Source organism: Neoarius graeffei, chromosome 23, assembly GCF_027579695.1.
Source record: "Neoarius graeffei isolate fNeoGra1 chromosome 23, fNeoGra1.pri, whole genome shotgun sequence".
In the NCBI taxonomy this organism is placed as follows: domain Eukaryota; kingdom Metazoa; phylum Chordata; class Actinopteri; order Siluriformes; family Ariidae; genus Neoarius; species Neoarius graeffei.
This window is the reverse complement of record NC_083591.1, coordinates 56,071,749-56,097,456: the sequence shown is the minus strand read 5'-3', so window position 1 is coordinate 56,097,456 and position 25,708 is coordinate 56,071,749. Positions and strand designations below refer to the sequence as shown.

The 25,708-nt window shown below is 43.2% G+C and overlaps 1 protein-coding gene across 1 annotated transcript in view; it reads left to right on the top strand.

Moving 5' to 3' along the window:
* LOC132871329 (collagen alpha-5(IV) chain-like) overlaps nucleotides 1-25,708 on the top strand; it is a 52,306-nt gene that overhangs the window by 4,246 nt on the left and 22,352 nt on the right. Inside the window, exons 2-11 of the mRNA XM_060905440.1 lie at nucleotides 2,274-2,380; nucleotides 2,528-2,767; nucleotides 17,504-17,566; nucleotides 17,817-17,873; nucleotides 21,607-21,696; nucleotides 21,871-21,915; nucleotides 22,035-22,079; nucleotides 22,181-22,243; nucleotides 23,157-23,210; nucleotides 23,307-23,333. Coding sequence (XP_060761423.1) covers nucleotides 2,274-2,380; nucleotides 2,528-2,767; nucleotides 17,504-17,566; nucleotides 17,817-17,873; nucleotides 21,607-21,696; nucleotides 21,871-21,915; nucleotides 22,035-22,079; nucleotides 22,181-22,243; nucleotides 23,157-23,210; nucleotides 23,307-23,333 — 791 coding nt within the window. The remainder of the gene's footprint in view (nucleotides 1-2,273; nucleotides 2,381-2,527; nucleotides 2,768-17,503; nucleotides 17,567-17,816; nucleotides 17,874-21,606; nucleotides 21,697-21,870; nucleotides 21,916-22,034; nucleotides 22,080-22,180; nucleotides 22,244-23,156; nucleotides 23,211-23,306; nucleotides 23,334-25,708) is intronic.

Below are 25,708 nucleotides of genomic sequence, written 5' to 3'. Positions count from 1 at the left end.
GTGGTTGCAGCAGTCCTGGTGGTCTTTTCTGTGTGTTTACACACACACACACACTTAAAGCACTTAAAGTAGAGATGAAAGTGAAGCAAAGAAAAAACCCTGAAATATGGGGTGGGGGGGTGGGGCTGGGCAACGGGGGGAACGTCCCCCGAAAATATTTTAATAACATAACACGCAAAACCCTGCATTCTAGTGCATTTTAACACTTATTTTCACTAAAACAAGTTATAACTTTTAAGTCTTTTTCTTTCATGTACATTAATGATTAACATGTCAAAAATATCAAATTTAATTCCCCTAGTTAATGAGTAATTTTCAGGAGTGCATTTAGAAAACGCGGTGATTTTCCTGCCTACACAGTTCATTACTTTGAAAAAAATCAGACAGTTGAAAGTAAACTCAGCAAAATCCCAAAACAGTCCTGTTAAAAAGTAAAGGTCTGTTAGAGATTCTAAAGCTTTCAGGTTTCAATGTTGGGGACATTGAGCCTCGTTTGTCAATCTTTTAGTAGAGTTGCGCGTTTGCAGAAGCTAAAGTGAACTAAAAATTTCCAATTTCGTAAGTTGGAATACTCTCGTTGTCTTCAGGATGTGGCTCATTCTGTGGCTAGGATGGCGCTAGTCAACAGCAGGTCGGTGGTGAACAAAACTTTTATACTTAATGACTTTTTCTCCAGGCGGCACGGTGGTATAGTGGTTAGCGCTGTCGCCTCACAGCAAGAACGTCCGGGTTCGAGCCCCGTGGCCGGCAAGGGCCTTTCTGTGTGGAGTTTGCATGTTCTCCCCGTGTCCGCATGGGTTTCCTCCGGGTGCTCCGGTTTCCCCCACAGTCCAAAGACATGCAGGTTAGGTTAACTGGTGACTCTAAATTGAGCGTAGGTGTGAATGTGAGTGTGAATGGTTGTCTGTGTCTATGTGTCAGCCCTGTGATGACCTGGCGACTTGTCCAGGGTGTACCCCGCCTTTCGCCCGTAGTCAGCTGGGATAGGCTCCAGCTTGCCTGCGACCCTGTAGAACAGGATAAAGCGGCTACAGATAATGAGATGAGACTTTTTCTCCCGTCATGATCTGGACTTACCGTTCCTAACTGAGACCGGATCGCTGCTGGAGTTGGTGAGTCTTCTGCCTTTGGCGAACTGTGCCCTACAAATTGTTCCTTCATTAGCACTCCAAGGCGCATTGGAAGAGGAGGCGGAGTAGCTCTTGTTTACAAAAATGTCTTCAAGATACAGTCGCTTCCTGTAGAGACATTTTCTACTTTTGAACTTCAGTGCATAACAGTGGAATCTAAAACTAACCCGTTGGTGTGTGTATTGATATACAGACCCCCAAAGCCAGATAAAGATTTTATTGCTGAATTCTCAGGCTTTCTTTCTTATTATGTGTCAGTGCATGACCGGTTATTAATATTGGGTGATTTTAATATTCATGTTTGCTGCCCAGACAAACCCTTAGTAAGGGAATTCTGTGATGTATTGGACTCTTTTGGCTTCACTCAACACATAGATCAACCCACCTATACACTGGGCCACACCCTTGACCTCATTTTGTCATATGGTTTCACTGTAGATAACATTATTATTGAGGAGGCTACTTTCTCTGACCACACACCTATCCTATTCAACACAATCCTTCCCAATTCTGTGCAGACCGTCAGAGCTTTTGGTCACTACTCTAGACGCATAAACTCACTCACTACAGCTCAGTTCTCAGACTGTTTTCTCAGTAAGGCTGTTGCTACGACTTTGTCTACAGCTGCATCTGCCTCATCTTGCCCAGATGAACTGATTGCTTTATTTCATTCCTCCTGCACATCTATTTTCGATTTAGTGGCTCCTCTTAGTTATAGACGACCACATTTCAAATCTCAGGTCAGATTAGGTGAAGCTACCCGCTCTCTTAGGCAGGCCTGCCGGAGAGCTGAAAGAAAATGGAGGAAAGATGGTCTCACTATCTCTTTCGAAATCTTTAAATTTTCACTAAAATTCTTTCAGGCAGCTGCTAAAGCTGCCAGAGCTAAGTATTTCTCTGATATTATTAATCAGCATTCCAACAGACCTAAAATTCTGTTTAACACTATAAACTCAATCACAAACCCAGCACTCTCACCAGCTCCTATCACCAATACTGATGCTTGTGAGAAATTCTTAGAATTTTTCATTGACAAGATTGAGACTATCAGAGCTCAGTTCCCCCTCCCACCGCCAACCCCCCTTTATGTCTCCCCTGGCCCTATACCTAGTTTCAGTCAATTTCATAATATTCCCCTTGCAGATTTGAAGGACTTAGTCCTACGCATGAAACCAACCTCCTCTCCTGGTGATTTTGTCCCCTCTTGTATTATTAAAGAAGCTTTTGATGTAGTTGGTCCCTCCATACAGGTAATTATTAACTCGTGTCTGTCATCTGGTGTTGTTCCTGTGTGTTTTAAGCATGCGGTTGTACAACCCCTGCTTAAAAAGCATAACCTGGATGGTAAATGCTTGAGTAATTACTGCCCTATCTCTAAGCTCCCTTTCATTTCCAAGGTGCTGGAGAAAGTTGTGCTGTCCCAGCTGCTTCCCTTCCTGTCTGAGCACAACATTCTAGAGCCATTCCAGTCAGGTTTTAGAGCACTCCACAGTACTGAAACAGCTCTGCTCAAAGTGACTAATGATCTACTGCTCACTCTAGACTCAGGCGAGAATGCAATCTTGGTCCTATTGGACCTTAGTGCGGCCTTTGATACTGTGGACCATGGCATCCTCCTTTCTCGTCTTGAGGAGTGGGTAGGCATCAGGGGCGGTCCTGGGGGCGGTCCAACCAGGCAGCCACCCAGGGCGGCATCGTGGGGGGGGGCGGCACGAGCACGGGTGTGAAAAAAAAAAAACGGTCCCAAAAAAAAAAGGTCCCCCAAAAAAAACCCCGAAAAAAAAAAAACAAGACGGGCAGGGGGGGGGGGGTGTGTGTGTGAACATTTTGGATGGGGAAGCCCAATACCAAAGTTGCGCAGGTGACGTCATCAGTGTGTGTGCCTAACTTGTCGTAGCCCCATAATATGCACAATCCCGCCAGCGGAACGTTGTACTAGTCATCAAAAAGACTTTACTACCATAGTACTACACTACTATGACATTACACAGAGTCTTAAGTAATACATTACGACTTGATCATTGCCATTCTGGTAACAGCAAATTTATAACGGGCCGTGTCCGCAACGTACAACACACGACGAGAAATGTTTAAACGACCATGTAAAGCTGTTAACATCTCGTCTCATCTCGTCTCGTCTCGTCTTCTTCCGCTTATCCGGGACCGGGTCGTGGAGGCAGCAGTCTAAGCATGGAAGCCCAAACTTCCCTTTCCCCAGACACCTCGGCCAGCTCCTCGGGAAGAACACCGAGGCGTTCCCAGGCCAGCCCAGAGACATAGTCCCTCCAGCGTGTCCTGGGTCTTCCCCGGGGCCTCCTCCCGGGGGGACATGCCTGGAACACCTCCCCAGGGAGGCGTCCAGGAGGCATCCGAAAAAGATGCCCGAGCCACATCAGCTGGTTCCTCTCGATGTGGAGGAGCAGCGGCTCTACTCCGAGCTCCTCCTGAGTGACTGTGCTTCTCACCCTATCTCTAAGGGAGCGCCCAGCCACCCTGCGAAGGAAACTCATTTCAGCCGCTTGTATCCGCGATCTTGTTCTTTCTGTCATTACCCAAAGCTCATGACCATAGGTGAGAGTCGGAACGTAGATCGACCGGTAAATTGAGAGCTTCGCCTTTTGGTTCAGCTCCTTCTTCACCACGACGGACCGGTAAAGCGACCACATCACTGCGGAGGCTGCACCGATCCGCCTGCCGATCTCACGCTCCATCCTTCCCTCACTCGTGAACAAGATCCCGAGATACTTAAACTCCTCCACTTGAGGCAGGACTTCTCCACCAACCTGGAGAGGGCAAGCCACCCTTTTCCGGTCGAGAACCATGGCCTCTGACTTGGAGGTGCTGATTCTCATCCCAGCCGCTTCACACTCGACTGCAAACCGCCCCAGTGCATGCTGAAGGTCCTGGTTTGAAGAAGCCAACAGGACAACATCATCCGCAAAAAGCAGAGATGAAATCCTGTGGTTCCCAAACAGGATTCCTTCCGGCCCCTGGCTGCGCCTAGAAATTCTGTCCATAAAAATTATGAACAGAACCGGTGACAAAGGGCAGCCCTGCCGGAGTCCAACATGCACTGGGAACAGGTCTGACTTACTGCCGGCAATGCGAACCAGACTCCTGCTCCGTTCGTACAGGGACCGGACAGCCCTTAGCAAAGAGCCCCGAACCCCATACTCCCGAAGCACCCCCCACAGAATACCACGGGGGACATGGTCGAATGCCTTCTCCAGATCCACAAAGCACATGTGGACTGGTTGGGCAAACTCCCAGGAACCCTCGAGCACCCTATGAAGGGTATAGAGCTGGTCCAGTGTTCCGCGACCAGGACGAAAACCGCATTGTTCCTCCTGGATCCGAGGTTCGACTATTGGTCGAATTCTCCTCTCCAGTACCCTGGAGTAAACTTTCCCTGGGAGGCTGAGAAGTGTGATTCCCCTATAATTGGAGCACACTCTCCGGTCCCCTTTCTTAAAAAGAGGGACCACCACCCCAGTCTGCCACTCCAGAGGCACTGTCCCCGACCGCCACGCGATGTTGCAGAGGCGTGTCAACCAAGACAGCCCCACAACATCCAGAGACTTGAGATACTCAGGGCGGATCTCATCCACCCCCGGTGCCTTGCCACCGAGGAGCTTGCAAACCACCTCAGTGACTTCGGCTTGGGTAATGGACGAGTCCACCTCTGAGTCATCAGCCTCAGTCTCCTCAGTGGAAGACATGATGGTGGGATTGAGGAGATCCTCAAAGTATTCCTTCTACCGCCCGACAATGTCCCCAGTCGAGGTCAACAGCTCCCCACCCGCACTGTAAACAGTGTTGGCAGAGTACTGCTTCCCCCTCCTGAGGCGCCGGACGGTTTGCCAGAATTTCTTCGAGGCCGACCGATAGTCCTTCTCCATGGCCTCCCCGAACTCCTCCCAGTTCCGAGTTTTTGCCTCCGCAACTGCCCGAGCTGCAGCACGCCTGGCCTGCCGATACCCGTCGGCTGCCTCAGGAGTCCCGGAGGTCAACATGGCCCGATAGGATTCCTTCTTCAGCTTGACGGCATCCCTTACTTCCGGTGTCCACCACCGGGTTCGGGGATTGCCGCCACGACAGGCACCGGAGACCTTGCGGCCACAGCTCCGAACAGCTGCATCCACAATGGAGGTAGAGAACATGGTCCACTCAGACTCAATGTCCCCCGCCTCCCTCGGAAGCTGGGAAAAGCTCTCCCGGAGGTGGGAGTTAAAGACCTCCCCAACAGAGTGCTCGGCCAGACGTTCCCAGCAGACCCTCACCATACGTTTGGGCCTGCCAGGTCTGTCCAACTTCCTCCTCCGCCAGCGGATCCAACTCACCACCAGGTGGTGATCAGTTGACAGCTCAGCCCCTCCACCCGAGTGTCCAAGACATAGGGCCGGAGATCAGATGAAACGACTACAAAGTCGATCATCGACCTCCGACCTAAGGTTAACATTCTGTTGGCTAATACAGAGCCCAACGCGGGGGGGGGGGGGGGGGGGGCATGAGCGCGGGCGCAACAAAAAAAAAAACGGTCCCCAAAAAAAAAAGTGGTCCCCAATAAAAAAAAAACCAAGACGGGGGGGCGGCGCCAGCAGGGGGTTTCGCCCGGGGAGTAAATCACTCTAGGATCGCCACTGGTAGGCATTAATGGGACAGGATTGCTTTGGTTCAGATCCTATTTAAAACACAGAACGTTTTCCGTATCTCTCGGTCATTTCTCCTCTTCCTCAGCCCCAGTCTCCTATGGGGTCCCGTAGGGCTCTATTTTGGGTCCAGTACTTTTCTGTTTGTATATGCTCCCCCTAGGTAACATTATTAGAAAGTATGATTTATCCTTTCACTTCTATGCAGATGATACATAACTGTACCTCCCCTTTAAATCTAAGGATTCCATACAGCCACTATTGGATTGTCTTGAGGACATTAAGTGCTGGATGACCAACAACTTCCTCCAGCTAAATAATGACAAAACTGAGGTTATCATTTTTGGTCCTCCCAAATCTAGATCCTCAGCAGCTGACAAGCTTGCTCATCTCTCTCCATATGTTAAGTCATATGCTAAAAACCTAGGTGTCACTCTTGATTCAGAACTCTGCTTTAAAAAGCAGATTAGTGGTTATTAAGAATAGCTTCTTCCAGCTGAGAATGATCTCCCGTCTCAAACTTTCTTTATCCTTTGAAAACCTAGAAAAAGTCATCCATGCCTTTATTACATCCTGGCTAGATTACTGCAATTCCCTCTATCTTGGTCTCCCACAGTCTCAGGTGGGGTTTACATTAGACCATATCAGCGGATCATCAGATTAGCGTTTTTAAAACGATTAGTGTGCACACAGCAACACCAATACACGATTCGCGTGCACACAGCAACGCCAATACACGGATATGCTCGGCTCCGCAGGCATCCTGCGCTCCAAATCACTCTGCCCTGAACAGCGAGTGCCCTCTGGAGGGTGCGCACTCCGGCCCTGCGCAGCTCACAGAGCGCGCGAGTGAAGTGCACGAGCAGTGATTCGGGACTGAGCCGCTGTGTGTGTGATCTCAGTGCATGTCGGGCATGCGCGTCACTTACCACTTGCAAGTGGAAGGATGGCAAGCCTAAAGACAATCATAACTACACAATGGGCAGTATTTGCATCAGTATTTGCAGTATTTTCATACTTTTATACTCTTTAATGAAAGGTGATACAAGGCGGAAGTCCGCGCCGTTTTTCAGCAGTCGCGTCACATGACCAACGCCAGCGAATTAGGAAGGTGGATGTCACAGTGACGTTGTCCAATGACGACGCCAGCTAGAGCTCAGCACAGCGTATCCGCGTATTCTCAATGTTTACACAGCACCGGACCAGACACGATCTGGATTGAATACGTGGACCCTGGCGGATTCCCATTTCCCGGCGTTTCCAAGCGTTTTAATGTAAACGGACAGTGCATCCGCGAAGAAAACGAGACAGATACGGTCTAATGTAAACTTGGCCTCAATTAATGCGTTTACAGTTGGTGCAAAATGCAGCTGCTAGACTGCTGACAGGTACCAAGAAGAGAGAGCACATTACCCCTGTCCTGGCTTCTTTACACTGGCTCCCCATTAGTTTTAGGATCCAATTTAAAGTCCTACTAATAATCTACAAGGCGCTGCATGGTCAAGCTATTTACATCTCAGATCTTCTGAAACCACTCCCTGCACCTCGGTCCCTCAGATCTGCTGATAAAGGTCTTCTCCATGTGGCCCGGACTCACCTCAAACAAAAAGGTGATGGGGCATTTGCAGTAGCGGCTCCAAGTCTGTGGAACTGTTTGCCCCCAGACATTAGATTCGCCCCCTCTATCTCCTCTTTTAAATCCAGGCTCAAAACTCATCTCTACTCACTGGCTTTTGCAACCTCTTAGCTGTCCATTCCCTAGTTCTTTTTGTGGTGGGTGCTATTCAATGTTGTTGTTCATTTGTTGTTTGTGTAATTCTGGCCTCTTTGTCTATCTGTCAATCTCTGTGTTTGTAATGTGTATTTTTGTTGTAGCTATTAATGCATCTTTTCTTTTTGTGTTTGTTTGTGCATTTTACTTTTGATTTCTTAGCTACCCTATGTACAGCACTATTTTAAATGTCTCATCTCATCTCATTACCTGTAGCCGCTTTATCCTGTTCTACAGGGTCGCAGGCAAGCTGGAGCCTATCCCAGCTGACTACGGGCGAAAGGCGGGGTACACCCTGGACAAGTCGCCAGGTCATCACAGGGCTGACACATAGACACAGACAACCATTCACACTCACATTCACACCTACGCTCAATTTAGAGTCACCAGTTAACCTAACCTGCATGTCTTTGGACTGTGGGGGAAACCGGAGCACCCGGAGGAAACCCACGCGGACACGGGGAGAACATGCAAACTCCACACAGAAAGGCCCTCGCCAGCCACGGGGCTCGAACCCGGACCTTCTTGCTGTGAGGCGACAGCGCTAACCACTACACCACCGTGCCGCCCCGTTTCATATATCTATCACACTTATTTCATCAATATATGAATACATCTGTTTAATAATGCTGTTATTATTTCACCAAATCTCTACACAACTTTTTATTTTATCTTGAATTAAACATTATCAAGGATACATATTCAAGGATACACTTTAACTATGCAATTTAGTTATGCTTTGCTCTTTTTTCATTCTTCTTCGCAGAGGGACTGTGGCCAGACTCTGGCTCTTTCCTTTTCCTCTCCCTTGACCTTCTCATAATCTTCTTCTTCATCTTCTTTGCCAGCCCTGTGATGACCTGGCGACTTGTCCAGGGTGTATCCCGCCTTTCGCCCGTAGTCAGCTGGGATAGGCTCCAGCTTGCCTGCGACCCTGTAGAACAGGATAAAGCAGCTACAGATAATGAGATGACATGAGATCTTCTTTGCCAACTGATGAACAGTCACTTTTGAGGAAGGATTTCTCTGTGGTGTCACTGTCACTTTCAACTCTTCAGCTCTCCTACTCTTCTTCTCTTTCTCAGCCTGCAGTCGCTTCTTATATCTTCCATAAGCTGTCTGCATATGAAATACTGTGCTCTTGTCTACCAGATCGTGATGACTATCATCTCTGTGGTACTGTTTCAAGGCAGTGGTGTTTCTTGCCTTCAAGTCGTACTTGACGGTTTGTAGGGCTGAATATGTCCTGACAGCTAGTCGATTTGACTTGGAGTCAATGATATCATTCATTACACTGAATGATTGTTCTATTCATGGCCCAGAAAAGATGCTCAGACAGGCCTTTATTACTTTTCCCAGTGCTGGGTAGCTTGACATCACCTCAGCCCACCAGTGGTCCAGATGCTTGTCCTTTGATTTTCCATCTACAGTAACGGCACAGGGCGGCACGGTGGTGTAGTGGTTAGCGCTGTCGCCTCACAGCAAGAAGGTCCTGGGTTCGAGCCCCGGGGCCGGCGAGGGCCTTTCTGTGTGGAGTTTGCATGTTCTCCCCGTGTCCGCGTGGGTTTCCTCCGGGTGCTCCGGTTTCCCCCACAGTCCAAAGACATGCAGGTTAGGTTAACTGGTGACTCTAAATTGACCGTAGGTGTGAATGTGAGTGTGAATGGTTGTCTGTGTCTATGTGTCAGCCCTGTGATGACCTGGCGACTTGTCCAGGGTGTACCCCGCCTTTCGCCCGTAGTCAGCTGGGATAGGCTCCAGCTTGCCTGCGACCCTGTAGAAGGATAAAGCGGCTAGAGATAATGAGATGAGATGAGTAACGGCACAATCTGGAAGGGTAGGATCGACTTGGATCTTTGAAATTTCTCTCAGATACAGATCTATATCACTACTGGAGGTGATTACTGTCAGGAAAAACTTCACCAGCTTCTTGAGATGACTGTGTGTAACAGAATGCCCTTGTGCTTTGGGGTCGATGGCAGATAAACACACAAGAAGTTCGTTGCACAGAGGAAGCTTTCCCTGTAGATACTCTGCTGAACCTACCGTACATACCGTATGCTGCTTTCACTCGCTTTCTAAATTCTTGACGCAGGCTGATGTGTCTAGGCAATCCTTCCAGTATCCTTTCGGCTGCATCACCAATGAAGACATCTTTTGAAGGCAGATGCATGGATGGATCATCGACTTTGATCTTTTGTAACTTGGAGGCAGAAATGTCATGCAGCTTCTCTTGTCTCATGAAACAGGCGAGAAAATGGCGAAATAAATCTGTCTGTTCATCGTGGAGTCTGTGAACCATTGGTTCCTTCCGTTCAAACATCAGGACGAAAGATTTGAACATGGGTAGAACAGATAAATACATATTCATGTTCAAAAGTGTTTTGTCCCTTTGATAAAACAACTTGTCAACCAATCTTAATTTACGTTTTTTCCCATCTTCGCTCAGAACTTTGGTAGCACATTGCACATGAATAGCCTTTACCCTCTTCACTGACTGTTTGGACAGCTTTTCCATAAGGCGATTGGTATGAATATCATAAGCTAAGTGAAGATTTTTTGGTATCCAGACAGCATACAACAACGTAAGGGGATCAGTTACGGAGAGATTCCTTTGTGTTACATCGTAGGCTGATAGCCAGCGGTGTGCCACTCTCTGTGTAGGGCTCAGATCAACTTACACCCAGTATTATGCACAGCTCCTGCAGATACTCCCTAATATCAGTGCTGTACTTGGTGTCGGTGAGTAAATCATCACAAAATTTTTCAACTTGCATTTCAAAGTTAGCACAAAATTTCCTGACAGCGTTGTGAACATGACGGCAGGCAGAGCTGGCCCGTGGCATAGGCAATATAGGCAAATGCTAAGGGCACTGCGTCCATCCAGGGGCGCAGAAACGGTGGGAGAAAAATTATGACTTCCACTATTCTGAAAATGAGTCAGCATTATAATGTCTTAGCCTAATTTAATTGTACAGCAAAGCATGTAGTCAGGGTGCGATTTGTCAAATAGGTCCACCTGGTCCTCCAGGTTTAGCTGTTTCTGGAGATCCTGGAGATGAAGGACCATCAGGACTACCAGGGCAAGATGGTGTAAGAGGTTCAGTTGGATCCCCAGGAGATACTGGCTTTCCTGGACCACCAGGAGTCAAAGGTCAGGCTGTATTACTGTGTACATGCTAACGCAGTGCCGGCGATTGCTATAAGCGACCTAGGCAATTGCCTAGAGCGCAAAGTGTGCCCAGGGGTGCCAAGGGCGACCAAAAGCCCACCAAAAAGGAGGGATGGAGTTATTGAATGGAGATGTTACCAAGTGCATCAGTGGTGTACAGTGTTTTCAACCACTGTGCTGCCGAACTCTAGTAAAGCGGAACACTAGTGTGCCATGAGAGATCACCAAGTGTACCGTGGAAAATTATTGAATGACTGTATATTGTAAATATTAGCAACAGCATTTTAGTTTCAGTCAACATTTTCTATTGGTGATGTGCCTTGAGATTTTTTCATTGAAAAAAGTGCGCCCTGGCTCAAAAAGGTTGAAAAACAAGTGTAGCCTACACAGTAGTGGTCGGTGATTTCCTTATGCCTACTAAAAATGCACAATGATAGGTTATAAGGGGGGCGGGGGGAGCGGTGCTCATCGGGGAATGAGAATGGCTATCCACTGCAAAAAGTAGCCCAGACTACAAGTGCTTAAATGAAGAAATCCAAACTCTCGGGTGCGCAAGGGCGCAAACGAAGGCTACAGGAAGAAACAAATAGAGCCAAGTATAGAGGTAAATCTGATCTAATCTCTCATATCAACCATTATAGTGGCAAATTAATATTTTAGACGCCTGAATCAATGTCTGCCTAGCTAACTAGATGCAAACAGCAATAGACTTCAATAACAAAGTACCCATAATAGCACTTTTGTTTGAAAATACAGCCCATTGATGTCCTAACAGGGTGCTTAAGCTTGCACAATTTAGAATTGTAGAATTTATTCATTTAATTTGTTAATTCTTCAGAGATGACTTAACTTTTAATAGCAAAAAATAAACTAAAAATAATTTCTTGTTTATTGACCATGCACTACACTTTGAACAGGGTGCGGAAGAGTTTTTGCCCATTATATGGAGATATGTATTGAATTTGTGTGGTCATTTTACTTTGTGGCACTTTATGTTAATAATGATAACAATAATAACAATAATGAAAAAGATAAAAATGACTTCTTGTTTATTGTCCATGCACCGTACATTGTTTAATAGTAATAGAATAGAGTGATTAGATTAAAGTGTTATTTAGATGTTATTAGAGGGTTTTTTTCTTGGGGGGGGCAAAACTCAATCTCGCCTAGGGCAGCCAAAGACCTAGAGCCGGCCCTGACGGCAGGTGTCTCCATCGATATCCAGCAGGTGTGGTGCACTAGATCGAAGACGTGTCTCAACACCTGATTTCTTGCCTCTCATGTAGTTTGCAGAATCTGTCAAATTTGAAATCAAGTTCTCTAGAGGTATGGAATCTTTACTGAAGTTCTCCAAAATGATAGCGTGAATAACCGCTGCATTAACCACAGTGAGTGTTGTTGAGTGGTAATGCTGCACAACACACTCATTCTGTGCATCCCTCAAATAACTAACCAAAATGCTGAGTACTTTTTGGTTACTGGTACTGGTGCGTTCATCCATGTTTAAGGAAAACTTGTGTGTCTGTAAATCACTAACTAAACGTTTGCGCATGACTTCAGCCAGCCCATCTCTCAGCTTATAAGAAGCTGTGGTCCTCTCCATTGTCATATCTCTACCTGCTTTTGCATCCGTCCCAAATTTCTGTGCGAACTTAATGAGTTGTGGTGTTAAGCGGAGAGGCAGCGAATGTTCTGATATGAATGATAGAGTCATTGCTTCCAGATGCGATTTTCTGTCTAGAATGCTGACGTATGGACGAGGAGGTTGAACTTGCTCAGAGCAGCCGCTACTTCCATGAATATTTGGAGCGGCTCCATATGGTACACTGCATAAGGCTGGGCACTTGTTCCTTCATTCATGGCCTTAGTTGCACTGAAGACTGCAGGAAGAGATTGATTAGTCTGTCTTGTCTTCCTCACAGCATTGTGTTTTGCCTTTTTGGCATGCGATTTCAGGTCCTTCTTCCCAGATGAGCCATATTGCAGAGTATCGTTGCACCAAATACACGATGCAATTCCTGAAAAATATAAGAGATAATGAAAATTACTAAAATCGAACACGGCATAATATTAAGAATGATATGTATACTACTATACATTTTTAACACAAAAATTTTTAAAAAATGTTCCGTATCACATTTTTTTAGTTTTATGTCAAACTTCACTTTAATGTCATTATAATTATTTAAAATTCATGACTTTCCATTTTTTCTGAAGAATTCACATCACTGCACTTTCTATAAGGAGAAAAATGCATCCTTCACTATTGTATTTTACAGCTTTATGAATGCACAGAATTTAAATGACATTTTAAGCTTGCATCTAACATCTTTTTTTTTTTTTTAAAATCCTCCTGGAAAAATCCTGAAAAAAATTTAAGTCCTGACCCTAAAAAAAAATTGGGCAGGAATTCCCCTAGGGCCAAGCCCAGAAATTTTTAACCCCCCTTCCCCCTAACACTGAATAGCACAAAACCACAATTGTCATTAAAACAAACTGTCAGATATAGAATCTAGCTTGTTTCAAGACAATTGCTTGCGTTAAGTGAACCATTCAGTAAAAGCCATCTAACACTTTCCCCAAATTCACGTAATTCAAAATAAATGTTACTATTACCATGATTACTAAATACTACTATATGTAGTTGATATCTAGTCTATTCTAGTTTTAAATTGAATCACATTGTTTGTCACTGAAAACCAAACAAGTTTTACCTAGAACACTAACCAAATACAGTGTTGTCGAATATATACCGTAGATCTATAGTATTATTAAAAATACTATAAATGTCAGTTTAGATAAATGATTCGCCGTTTCTCACTTAAATGCCTGAATTCACAATCACAACTTATTAAAAGTTAAGACATCGATTGAAACCACGTGAAATAAACATTATCATATATACTGACTGACTTAGTACACAGTAGAGCCCTGCACTCCCGCGGGAGTCCCGCGGGACCCACAAGACCTGATGCAAAGCAGTGCGGTGCGGGACAAATTTTGAAAGCTCATTGCGGGCGGGAGGGGGAGTGCACAATGCGGGAGCGGGCAGGAGAGGTGATAAGCTGCAGTCCCGCTAACTAAAAACATGTTTAAAATAAAATTTATAAATTATTAATTTATGTCTATCATATATAATTTGTGCTGGATATTTTATTTGGCATTAATAAAAACATTTTAAGATGCCTAAATTTGCGGATGTGGTCTAATCTCGCGTACGTTTCCGATTCCTTTCCGCTCTTCCGTGTTTGAGATCTCCGATCATGGCAGAAGAGCAGAGCTCCTCTAGTGAAGCTCACAGTGCTTCAGAAGTAAGTGCTGCTTTAAAAAGAGGTACATTTACTGTTAAAAAGTCAAGAGTCCTGAAATCAGACATTTGGAAGTCGTTCTCACTCGTGTACGACGCAGAAGGAAATCAGCTGCCCTTTGCTTGTTGTGATAAGTGCTAAAAGGTTCTGACAAACAACGGCCATAAATCAGGTACATCAGGCCTGAATCGCCATGTATGTACTGTCTTAAAAGGACAACAATTGTTGGAGTTCAGAGGGAACACGCAAAAGTGACAGATGCGTTGAAGGCAAAGACCGTGGAGTAATGTGTTGATTTTGTTGCTGCGGATCTCCGCCCGTATGACAGCATCGCTGGTCGGGGATTAGCTCAGTTAGCCCAACACTTAGTTGACATGGCAGCCACAATAGGCAAATTCGATGCGCGAGATATTCTGCCCCATCCAACAACTGTGTCACATCATGTAGATGATAGGGCACTCAAATTTAGAAGAGCTGTTGTTGATGACATGAACAATGACAAGAACTTTCGTGAGAAATAACGCGAACGTCTGCATCATGCAGGATTTGCGGGCGGGAGCGGGACAAAATATGGCAGGCGCGGGCGGGAGCGGGACTGAAAATCATAATTCTTTGCGGGAGCGGGCGGGAGCGGGACTGCACAATGCGGGAGCGGGTGGGAGCGGGACTGAAAATTCTGTCCCGCGCAGACCTCTAGTACACAGTACAACTCGAACCGCTTGACTAAATGTTTAAATTGAATACGCTCAATACCGAATCTTATCAGTATCTATTAAAACTATTGCGGTTGTCTGATGTTAATATAATAATACCATGCTATTATTACAAAGTAATTAGATCTAATTACTTACCAGGTTTGTCTAGCTTTCTGATGTAGTCAGACAAAAAAATCTCCGTTCAGGTCTTTTTCTTCAAGCCAAGACCACTTGAACGCATTCCTTACACCCGCGTCAATGGCACGTAGGTCAGCATGCCTGTCTACCTGCTTGAACATTGTACCTGGCTGATCACGGATGGATAAATTTACACAAAGCACTATACAAATACTCGACAATCAATGAGTAATCTCCCTTTTGTGAACACACGTGCACGTTTATGATCGGGTTTCCGTTCTCGTTTGCTATCGATACCTCTGAGACATCGCGAGGTCTTGAGAAAGCGAAGGGGAGGGTGGGTGTTGTTTACGGTGGTTCAAAATGGCTGCGCTCACGCAAGCAAAACAGCGACACGTTTTCAAGCATTTTTCATGATAACGTTTCCGGATTTCTAATAACAAAAAATTGTCATAGCGGAAAAAATCCGGAGGAATTTTTATGAAAATCTAAAAACCCGGAATTCTGGGAAAATCTGGAAAACTCTCATGACTATTAAAGAGAGACAAATATGGCAGACAGCGTTGTGTATGGATTTGTGTAGAGGTTTAGTCTTTTATAAGTGTCTTTATCCCCTGGGGCTGTATGATATTGATTAAATCTGTTAAAGATGAGATTTGTGTATAAATATTGACCTGCGGTGGGTTTCCCAAAGGTCTCTTAATGCTAAGAGTGTCTTAACAAGGAGAGAGAGAGCGTTCATTGTGCTGGTTGCTCGATCATCTTTGTGCTGTGATGATTTTGGAAACCTCAGGCCTGTACTTTTTTTTTTTTTTAAAACAGTTTTATCAAAGTCTGTATCCTGTATTACAGTTGTGGTCAGAGGTTTACATACAGTGACCTGAATGTCATCTTGGATATGAATGTCATGGCAATACTTCGGCTTTCAGTAATTTCTTTGAACTGTTCTTTTTCTGGGGCAGAATGATTGTACAGCATACAGCTTTAAAAAATCTTGAATTCGGTGCACAATTTTCTTTGGGTTTTCTGAAATCAACACAATCAAAAGTATACACACTGAGTCAAAAATATACATACAGCACAACTAATATTGGGGTAAAATGTCTGTTCGCAAGATTCACCTTGACCAAACATTTTTTGTTTACCATGAACAAGCTTCTGGCAGAATTCTGATTGGATATTTCACAACTCTTCATGGTAGAATTGGTAGAGTTCAATTAAATTTGTTTTTGTTTTGTTTTTCTTGGCATGGACTCGACTTATGAGCACAGTCCATATATTTTCAACAGGGTTGAGGTCAGGACTTGTTTTAAGCTTAATGTTAGCCTGCTTTATCCTCCACAACCAGCTCTGATGCATGTTTGGGTTCAGTGTCCTGTTGTAACTCCCAAGTCGTGTTCAAGTTTCCGATGGTTTATGCCAGGGGTCTTCAATCCTATCTGCAAAGGGCCGGTGTAGCTGCAGGCTTTCATTACAGCCAAATTGGAGGCTCACTTGATTGTTGACTGGAGACGAGGGTGAAATGATTAAACAAGTGAAATCAGGTGTAGCTCCTGCTTGGTTGGAATGAAAGCCTGCAGCCACACTGGCCCTTTGTGGATAGGATTGAAGACCCCTGGTTTATGCTGAAGAATTCTGAGGTAGTCCTCCTTCTTCATTATTCCATCCATTTTGTGCAATGAACCAGTTCCACTGGCAGCAAAACAGCCCCAGAGCATGATGATCCTACCACCACCACCAGCTGGTACAGTGTCCCTCTGTACATGGTGGTTATTGTGGCCAAACAACTCAATCTTTGTCTCATCTGACCATACAGCTTTCCTCCAGAAGGCTGTGTGGTCAGCTTCAAACTTTAGTTAAGCTTGAAGGTGTCGATTTTGGAGCAGGGGGTTATTTCTTGGATAGCAGCCTCTTAATCCACGGTGATCTGAACTGTAGACAGTGATCCATCAGGTTCCAGTTCATGGCAGGGCTGTGACATGGTGGTTCCCAGGTTGTTCCCGACCATCCAAACTAATTTCCTTTCAGCTGAGGGTGACAGTTTGGGTTTTCCTGAAGCAAAATGGCTTGGCAAAGTGACTACACCTCACAATAACTTGGATACAATTATTTGAACTGATCTTGGAATTTGCAGTTGTTTAGAAATGACTCTAAGAGACATTCCGGAGTTGTGTATATCTGTGATCCTCTTTCTCAGATCTGCACTGAGCTCCTTGGACTTTCCCATTTTACTGTGTGTTGGTCAATGCAATGAGTGCTGTAAACAAGCCTTTTTATGAAGGCACAGAGAAGCTACCAGCTGTAGTCAATCATGATCACGAACAGGAAGTTAAGAGACCTCGGCCTTGGCAAGATAAGAGACATTTTGGAAGTTTCAACACCTTTGAATAATAATCTAAGTGACTGTATGTAAATTTTTGACCTTGCATGTATACTTTTGACCTGGTGTTGATTTCAGAAAACCCAAAGAACTGAACATAATTTCAGTAACAGCAAAGCTGCAATTAAAAGTTTCTCAATTCTGTGAAAATTCCTCAAAATAAATAGTGCTGTCACCATAAAATGTGCTAACGGACAGAAAAAATATTCTGCTCACCTCAATCTGATTTTTGACTTTGCCGTTATTTCCGTTAATTGCAGGTCTTTGGTTTGAGGATCTTCACTGTATACAGTGATGTGACACAGTGCTCAGCCGTGATCACAGTCTGTTACAGGTTATAGGTCAGCGAGAGATTTTATTGGGATCGTCTCCGACAGTGTGAGATGTAATCTTAAACGACGCAGTCTGAACCCGAGATGTCTGAGAAAGAAGTGTTTAAATGTGGATCGGACACTTTCTGATATGTTTGAAATGAGTAAAATAATGTAATTGATGATCAGATGGTGTTAATGAGCTGAACAGTTCTGTGTCATCCATGTGGCGTGCGCTAACGTTACACTGTTTGTGTTTCAGAAATGTGTATGTAACAGGAAATCCATCTGTCACTGCAGAGGAGTGAAGGGTGAAAAGGTACCTGTCTGTCTGTCTGTCTGTCTGTCTGTCTGTCTGTCTCCTATTTTTCTGTTCACTCAACATAAATTGTGGGGAAAAGGGTCAACATATTTTACTTTTATTTTATATGGTGCAATGATAGAGCTGATTAAAAAAGAATCTATCTATCTATCTATCTATCTATCTATCTATCTATCTATCTATCTATCTATCTATCTATCTATCTATCTATCTATCTATCTATCTATCTACAGTGGTGCTTGAAAGTTTGTGAACCATTCAGAATTTTCTATATTTCTGCATAAATATGACCTAAAACATCATCAGATTTTCACACAAGTCCTAAAAGTAGATAAAGAGAACCCAGTTAAACAAATGAGACAAACATTTTATACTTGGTCATTTATTTATTGAGGAAAATGAGCCAATATTACATATCTGTGAGTGGCAAAAGTATGTGACCCTCTAGGATTAGCAGTTAATTTGAAGGTGAAATTAGAGTCAGGTGTTTTCAATCAATGGGGTGACAATCAGGTGTGAGTGGGCACCCTGTTTTATTTAAAGAACAGGGATCTATCAAAGTCTGATCTTCACAACACATGTTTGTGGAAGTGTATCATGGCATGAACAAAGGAGATTTCTGAGGACCTCAGAAAAAGTGTTGTTGATGCTCATCAGGCTGGAAAAGGTTACAAAACCATCTCTAAAGAGTTTGGACTCCATCAATCCACAGACAGACAGATTTTGTACAAATGGAAGAAATTCAAGACCATTGTAACCCTCCCCAGGAGTGGTCGACCAACAAAGATTACTCCAAGAGCAAGGCATGTAATAGTTGGCAAGGTCAGAAAGGACCCCAGGGTAACTTCTAAGCAACTGAAGGCCTCTCTCACATTGGCTAATGTTAATGTTCATGAGTCCACCATCAGGAGAACACTGAACAACAATGGTGTGCATGGCAGGGTTGCAAGGAGAAAGCCATTGCTCTCCAAAAAGAACATTGCTGCTCAACTGCAGTTTGCTAAAGATCACATGGACAAGCCAGAAGGCTATTGGAAAAATGTTTTATGGATGGATGAGACCAAAATAGAACTTTTTGGTTTAAATGAGAAGCGTTATGTTTGGAGAAAGGAAAACACTGCATTCCGGCATAAGAACCTTATCCCATCTGTGAAACATGGTGGTGGTAGTATCATGGTTTGGGCCTGTTTTGCTGCATCTGGGCCAGGACAGCTTGCCATCATTGATGGAACAATGAATTCTGAATTATACCAGCAAATTCTAAAGGAAAATGTCAGGACATCTGTCCATGAACTGAATCTCAAGAGAAGGTGGGTCATGCAGCAAGACAACGACCCTAAGCACACAAGTCGTTCTACCAAAGAATGGTTAAAGAAGAATAAAGTTAATGTTTTGGAATGGCCAAGTCAAAGTCCTGACCTTAATCCAATCAAAATGTTGTAGAAGGACCTGAAGCGAGCAGTTAATGTGAGGAAACCCACCAACATCCCAGAGTTGAAGCTGTTCTGTACGGAGGAACGGGCTAAAATTCCTCCAAGCCGGTGTGCAGGACTGATCAACAGTTACCGCAAACGTTTAGTTGCAGTTATTGCTGCACAAGGGGGTCACACCAGATACTGAAAGCAAAGGTTCACATACTTTTGCCACTCACATATATGTAATATTGGATCATTTTCCTCAATAAATAAATGACCAAGTATAAAATGTTTGTCTCATTTGTTTAACTGGGTTCTCTTTATCTACTTTTAGGACTTGTGTGAAAATCTGATGATGTTTTAGGTCATATTTATGCAGAAACATAGGAAATTCTAAAGGGTTCACAAACTTTCAAGCACCACTGTATCTATCTGTTTATCTCTCTCTCTCTCTCTCTCCCCTATTTTTCTGTTGCCTCAAGATAAATTGTGAAAAAAAATTGGGTCAAAACATTTAACTTTTATTTCACATGATGCATGACATTTAAAAAATGATAAATATCTATCTATCTATCTATCTATCTATCTATCTATCTATCTATCTATCTATCTATCTATCTATCTAATCTGTCTAGATAGATAGATAGACAGATAGATAGATAGATAGATAGATAGATAGATAGATAGATAGATAGATAGATAGATAGATAGTGCATCATTTTGTCCAAGGATAATATTATGAAGAATAAAAAGGAATAAAAGACAAACTGGAAGAAAGGGTTTTTTTTCATCTGTTCATCTTAATACCATAAAATGAGCCAAATACTTTTTCGTGTTTTCATAAAATTAATATAATTTAAAAATATAAAAACCACAATAATCAAGAAGAAACTCACATTAATGTACACTGTGTACAATTATGAACCTTAAAAGTAGAAGACTTTATTTTATATATATAAAAACTCATAATATTTGTAACTGTAGTGGTTGTGAATTCATCAAGGTGTGATCTGAAAGCTGTGCCTAGTTTTGTGTGATGCTTCAGAGAAGCACAGACTGTTACAGACGTGCGATATTTTGCTCAACTTTGGCCTTGAATGTGTTGTTTTGACTTTGTAGACTCTGGGAACATGGAGGCTTGAACTCCAGAAACACATCTGTTTTGGCTGTACAGTATTGTTAAACATCTTGAAGAATAAAATATCCGACCTCTGGTACCTTGGCTGGCTGAGACGTTACTGCGACAGAGGGGAGGAATATCTTGTCCCTGTAGACATTTGTGTTTTCTGGAGTTTACTGTTTTCTGTCATGGCGGAAGTGTAACACTGTAAAACTGTCCCAAAGTACTGGGGAAGACACAGATAAGCTCTTCTTTCCTGACAGAAATCCACAGACGGTCTACAAATGAGCAGAAAAAGCTCAAGTCTGAAAGTCAGTGACACAAAAACAGGTAGTTTCCAGACATGGGGAAGTCTTCAGGACAGAAGAGTTTCGACTTTGTGGTTTTTCAATAACAGGACAAACTGCAATGTGACAGAGAGAAAGAGAGTGACTGATGAAGGAACGACTGTTTATAGCTGCTATAATGCAAGTTAAAACAGGAAGTAACTTCTTTCTCAGATATTTCAACACAGGTATGAGTCACCCTGACATGTTCTTGCCAGACTGAAATGTCGCCCCCTTCTGGAGTTGATGATTTTTAATTGGGAATGTTGTGAAATGCTGACATCTAGTGGTCCTAAAGCTCTAAATTACAGTCCTGATAAATATTTAATGTGTCCAGGAATAAATGGGAAGGCATCATTAATGCAGAATCATATACATGTTACAGAGCAATATGTTGCCATAGAGACAAAATCTTTTTCAGGCAAGGCCTTCCTTCTTTCAGCAAGACAAACCGCTTTCTGCACATATTAAAACTGCATGGCTCCATAGTAAAAGAGTCCGGATGCTAAACTGGCCTGCCTGCAGTCCAGACCTGTCTCCTATTTAAAACATTTGGCGCATTATGAAGCGCAAAATACAACAAAGGAGACCTCGAACTGTTGAGCAACTGAAATTGTAAATCAGGCAAGAATGGGACAACATTCCTCTTTCAAATTTCTCAGTTTCAATATTTCATATCTTGTCTTTGTACTATTTTCAGTGAAATACAGACAGAGTTTCCATAATTTGCAAATCATCACATTCTGTTTTTATTTACAGTTTACACAGCGTCCCAACTTTTTTGGAACTGGAGTTACATATATTGCCATCCTTCTTCCATTTTTTTTTTCTTTGCATGATTTCTTTTCTCAGTTTGTGAATTCCCACAGGGTGTAAAAGGATATCTGGGCCAACCTGGGCCTCCTGGATTCCTGGGTTACATCGGAGCCGAGGGTCATCGAGGGCCGCGTGGAGAAAAGGTAACAAGCATTACACTAAAAGAGCTGAGTGTGTTTGTTTTCTGGATATTTTATACCATGATGTACTGTATCCCTTACCTTATAGGTTAGAAAGAAGCTACATTTGCCTTAAAACATGAAAAATAAAGTTGTTCTGTGTATTAATGATCAGAATTATATGATTTTCTTTTTAAGGGAAACCCTGGTCCTGTTGGTCTCAAAGGGTTGAAAGGAGACAGGGTGACTTTTATGTTCTCTTATTATTATTATTTCATTTTATATTATAGAATATCTGTTCCAGTTTGCTTATCTTAAATAGTTTATCAGATCAATGTGTGTGTGTGTACACAAATTTACAGGGACCTATTGGAAGCCCGGGTTTCCTTGGAACTTCAGGTTTGCCGGTAATTTTACTCCAGTCCAACTTTCCTGACATATTCCATGACTTGCAACCTCTATGTACTTATATTTCTTTTATTTCACATATTTTTTTCCTTTTTTTTAGGGTACACCAGGAAATCAAGGTCCCATTGGTCCACCTGGTGCTCCTGGCTGTGATGGTGCAAAGGTATTAAAGCAGTAATATACTGTTAGATTTAACACTGTATTAAATATTACCGGCATTTAGCAAACACTTTTATCCAGAGCGATGTACAACATACCCAGAGCAGCCTGGGGAGCAGTTGAGGGTTCGGTACCTTGCTCAAGGGCACTTCAGCCATTCCTGCTGGTCCAGGGAATTGAACCAGTGACCTTTTAGTCCCAAAGCTGCTTCTGTAACCATTAAGCCATGGCTTCCCACATGAAATACATTTCGAGACACCTGTACACTGCAACAAAAATATAAAAATTCAATAATATACAATACTGTGCAAAAGTCTGAAGCACCTAATGTTGTTTTTTCATACAAACTTGGTTATAAATTTCTATTTTATGACTTCTACATTGGGGCGGCACGGTGGTGTAGTGGTTAGCGCTGTCGCCTCACAGCAAGAAGGTCCTGGGTTCGAGCCCCGTGGCCGGCGAGGGCCTTTCTGTGCGGAGTTTGCATGTTCTCCCCGTGTCTGCGTGGGTTTCCTCCGGGTGCTCCGGTTTCCCCCACAGTCCAAAGACATGCGGGTTAGGTTAACTGGTGACTCTAAATTGAGCGTAGGTGTGAATGTGAGTGTGAATGGTTGTCTGTGTCTATGTGTCAGCCCTGTGATGACCTGGCGACTTGTCCAGGGTGTACCCCGCCTTTCGCCCGTAGTCAGCTGGGATAGGCTCCAGCTTGCCTGCGACCCTGTAGAACAGGATAAAGCGGCTACAGATAATGAGATGAGAGATGAACTGCAGATGGTTTAGTCATTCTAGCCTTGAGATGGTCTTGTTTTACTGGTAAATACAGTAATTTTACTCATTTCAGTCATTATTTCTAGACACGGCATAGAACATTTATCTGACAAGAAAAAGATTTGTCGATCTTCATGGTGTTTTCACAGGGAGAAGAAGGCTCTCCTGGCCCACCAGGTGAACCAGGCTCAAAAGGACATGAAGTAAGAACTCAGTTTGATTATTAACTGATCTTAACTAATCTGTGGGTTGTAAATATTAGTCAGAAAATGACTCCATTCTCTGTTGTTGTTTTTCAGGGACCACCTGGCTGGCCGGGGCCAAAGGTAGAGTTTTGTTTTGACAAGATCATTAACAAGATCAGCTGATATTATTATCACTGTATTATTAAGGCTGATTTCTGCTTCTGTGTAGAATCTGTGCCCTACATAGCAGCCTGAAAACACCTCTCACCAGAAATGTAACTACACATCATGTCATGTCACGGCGAAGCAGACAACAAACACTGTGATTGGTCCATTTCGTAGCATCGCATTTCCTTCTACATATTTCCTTCTTCTCCATAAAAATCAGAAATCTACTATCACACAATCATGTTAATAGCAGAGCTTCGTGCTATAGAGAATATGGTAAAGCACCGACCTGAATTATGATGGCTTTTGCGACCGTACAATGACCGTACATACGAACTACGTCCGACTGTACTGCCACAGGGAACACGATCATAAGTGCAAGGCAACGTATCTCATAAATACTTGACCACCGGACAACGAAATTTGTGTCTTTATTTACATAAGATAGATCGGTTTTTATCCAGCGCTTATTTTTAATTTTTAACTATTTTTATTCTTAATTTTAACATGGGTTATTTACTAACACATTTTACGGAAAATATTGAGGAAAAAATATTATTCTTTTTTTTTCATAATGAGCAACATATCTTTTGCATTGTTTGCTTTTCTACCTGAATGATTTCTTACTCTGCTCTGCACAGTTGTCTAAACATAATTATTGTACAGTTCAATAGCAATTATGAGCATCAGTGATTGTGTTCAGACCAGCATCAGGTGTTTCCCATAATGACTGGGTTCAAAGTGTGCACACAATGCGCTCCAAAGGATCCCCGAATGTAAATGCACTTTTTAAGTCTCGGTGAAGGTGACGCTCTGCTGCTCACTTCACTGGATAAGAATGAGCACCTTGCTGCAGTTATGAATTTTTTTTTTGGAATTCTGATCTTTGTGGAAATGAAGTAAGCATACCATAAGGTTTTTGGCCTCTCTATTCAACACCGAGTCCTGCTGAATGTTTTTCCCATTTTTCCCTTCTATGTTTAGAAATCGCTCTAGTTTTTTCCCCCAATGATGAATTATTTTTCTATCCATCCATTATCCATAACTGCTTATCCTGTGTAGGATTGCAGGCAAGCTGGAGTCTATCCCAGCTGACTATGGGCGAGAGGTGGGGTACACCCTGGACAAATCGCCAGGGTGTACTCCTGTATGTGTCATCACAGGAATGATACATAGAGACAAACAACCATTCACACTCACATTCACACCTATGGTCAATTTAGAGTCACCAGTTAACCTAACCTGCATGTCTTTGGACTGTGGGGGAAACCAGAGCACCCGGAGGAAACCCACGCGGACACGGGGAGAACACGCAAACTCCACACAGAAAGGCCCCTGTCGGCCGCTGAGCTCGAACCCAGAACCTTCTTGCTGTGAGGCAACAGTGCTAACCACTACACCACCATGCCACCCTGATGATGAATTACTTTTAGTAAATTAAAAAATCTGATGTCTTTGTTTCATTCAGAACGATTTGCACATCCAAAACAGCAGCAAAACCTTCCCATATCAATCAACAACAACTCACTTGGCGGAATGAAGCACTAAAAACGTGCCCCCTGTCATGGTGGTGTAGTTACTGTTGCTATGGGGTCACGTGACAATGCAAAGCCTCTATACAGAAGTATAAACCAGCCTTAAGCCTTCTCATCTATCAAAGATAAAAATACATCAATATAAGAAGTGAGGCTGGGGCTGATTTCTTTCAAGCCCAGATCGTAGATTCATGCAGTGTATCATACAGTGACAGAAACTGAAAGTAGACAGAACAGATTGAATGAAAAGAAGGAACAGATGACAAATTTCAGTTTACTGGGTTTCTGTTCAGGCTGTTTGGCATTCAAAGAAAACTTCGCTCACAGCTGTTTGAGAATTACAGATGTGAAAAACAGTTAACAAATTTTAAATTGTGAATGCAGCTGCCAAAGAAAAGTCTGTGAACTAATTTTTTTAATTCATTAATAAGCTAAGACAGTTCAATGTTAAGTTTTAAACTGCTATGAAGCTAACATTTCTAGCAAATAATAGAATTTTTTCCCAAAACAAAATCTTTTGTGTAAATATTTGCCTTAAACCGCATTCCATGGGACTGTAATATATAAATATAAGAAAGAAAAAAAGAACAAAACTTTAAAACAAAACTTACCAAGTAGCTGAACACTGGAATGTTATGGAGCTGGAGATCTTGGAAATCAGAATGACTTCCAGTTCCTAAATATGGAAAGCAGAATTTTATCTTGAGTTAAATTTGTGAATACGGACTCTCCCTGTTATAAAAAAAAAATCATTTGATTAATCATTTATTAATGTGTCTTGAAGATTAGGAAGTGTATCTATGTTACAGGTCA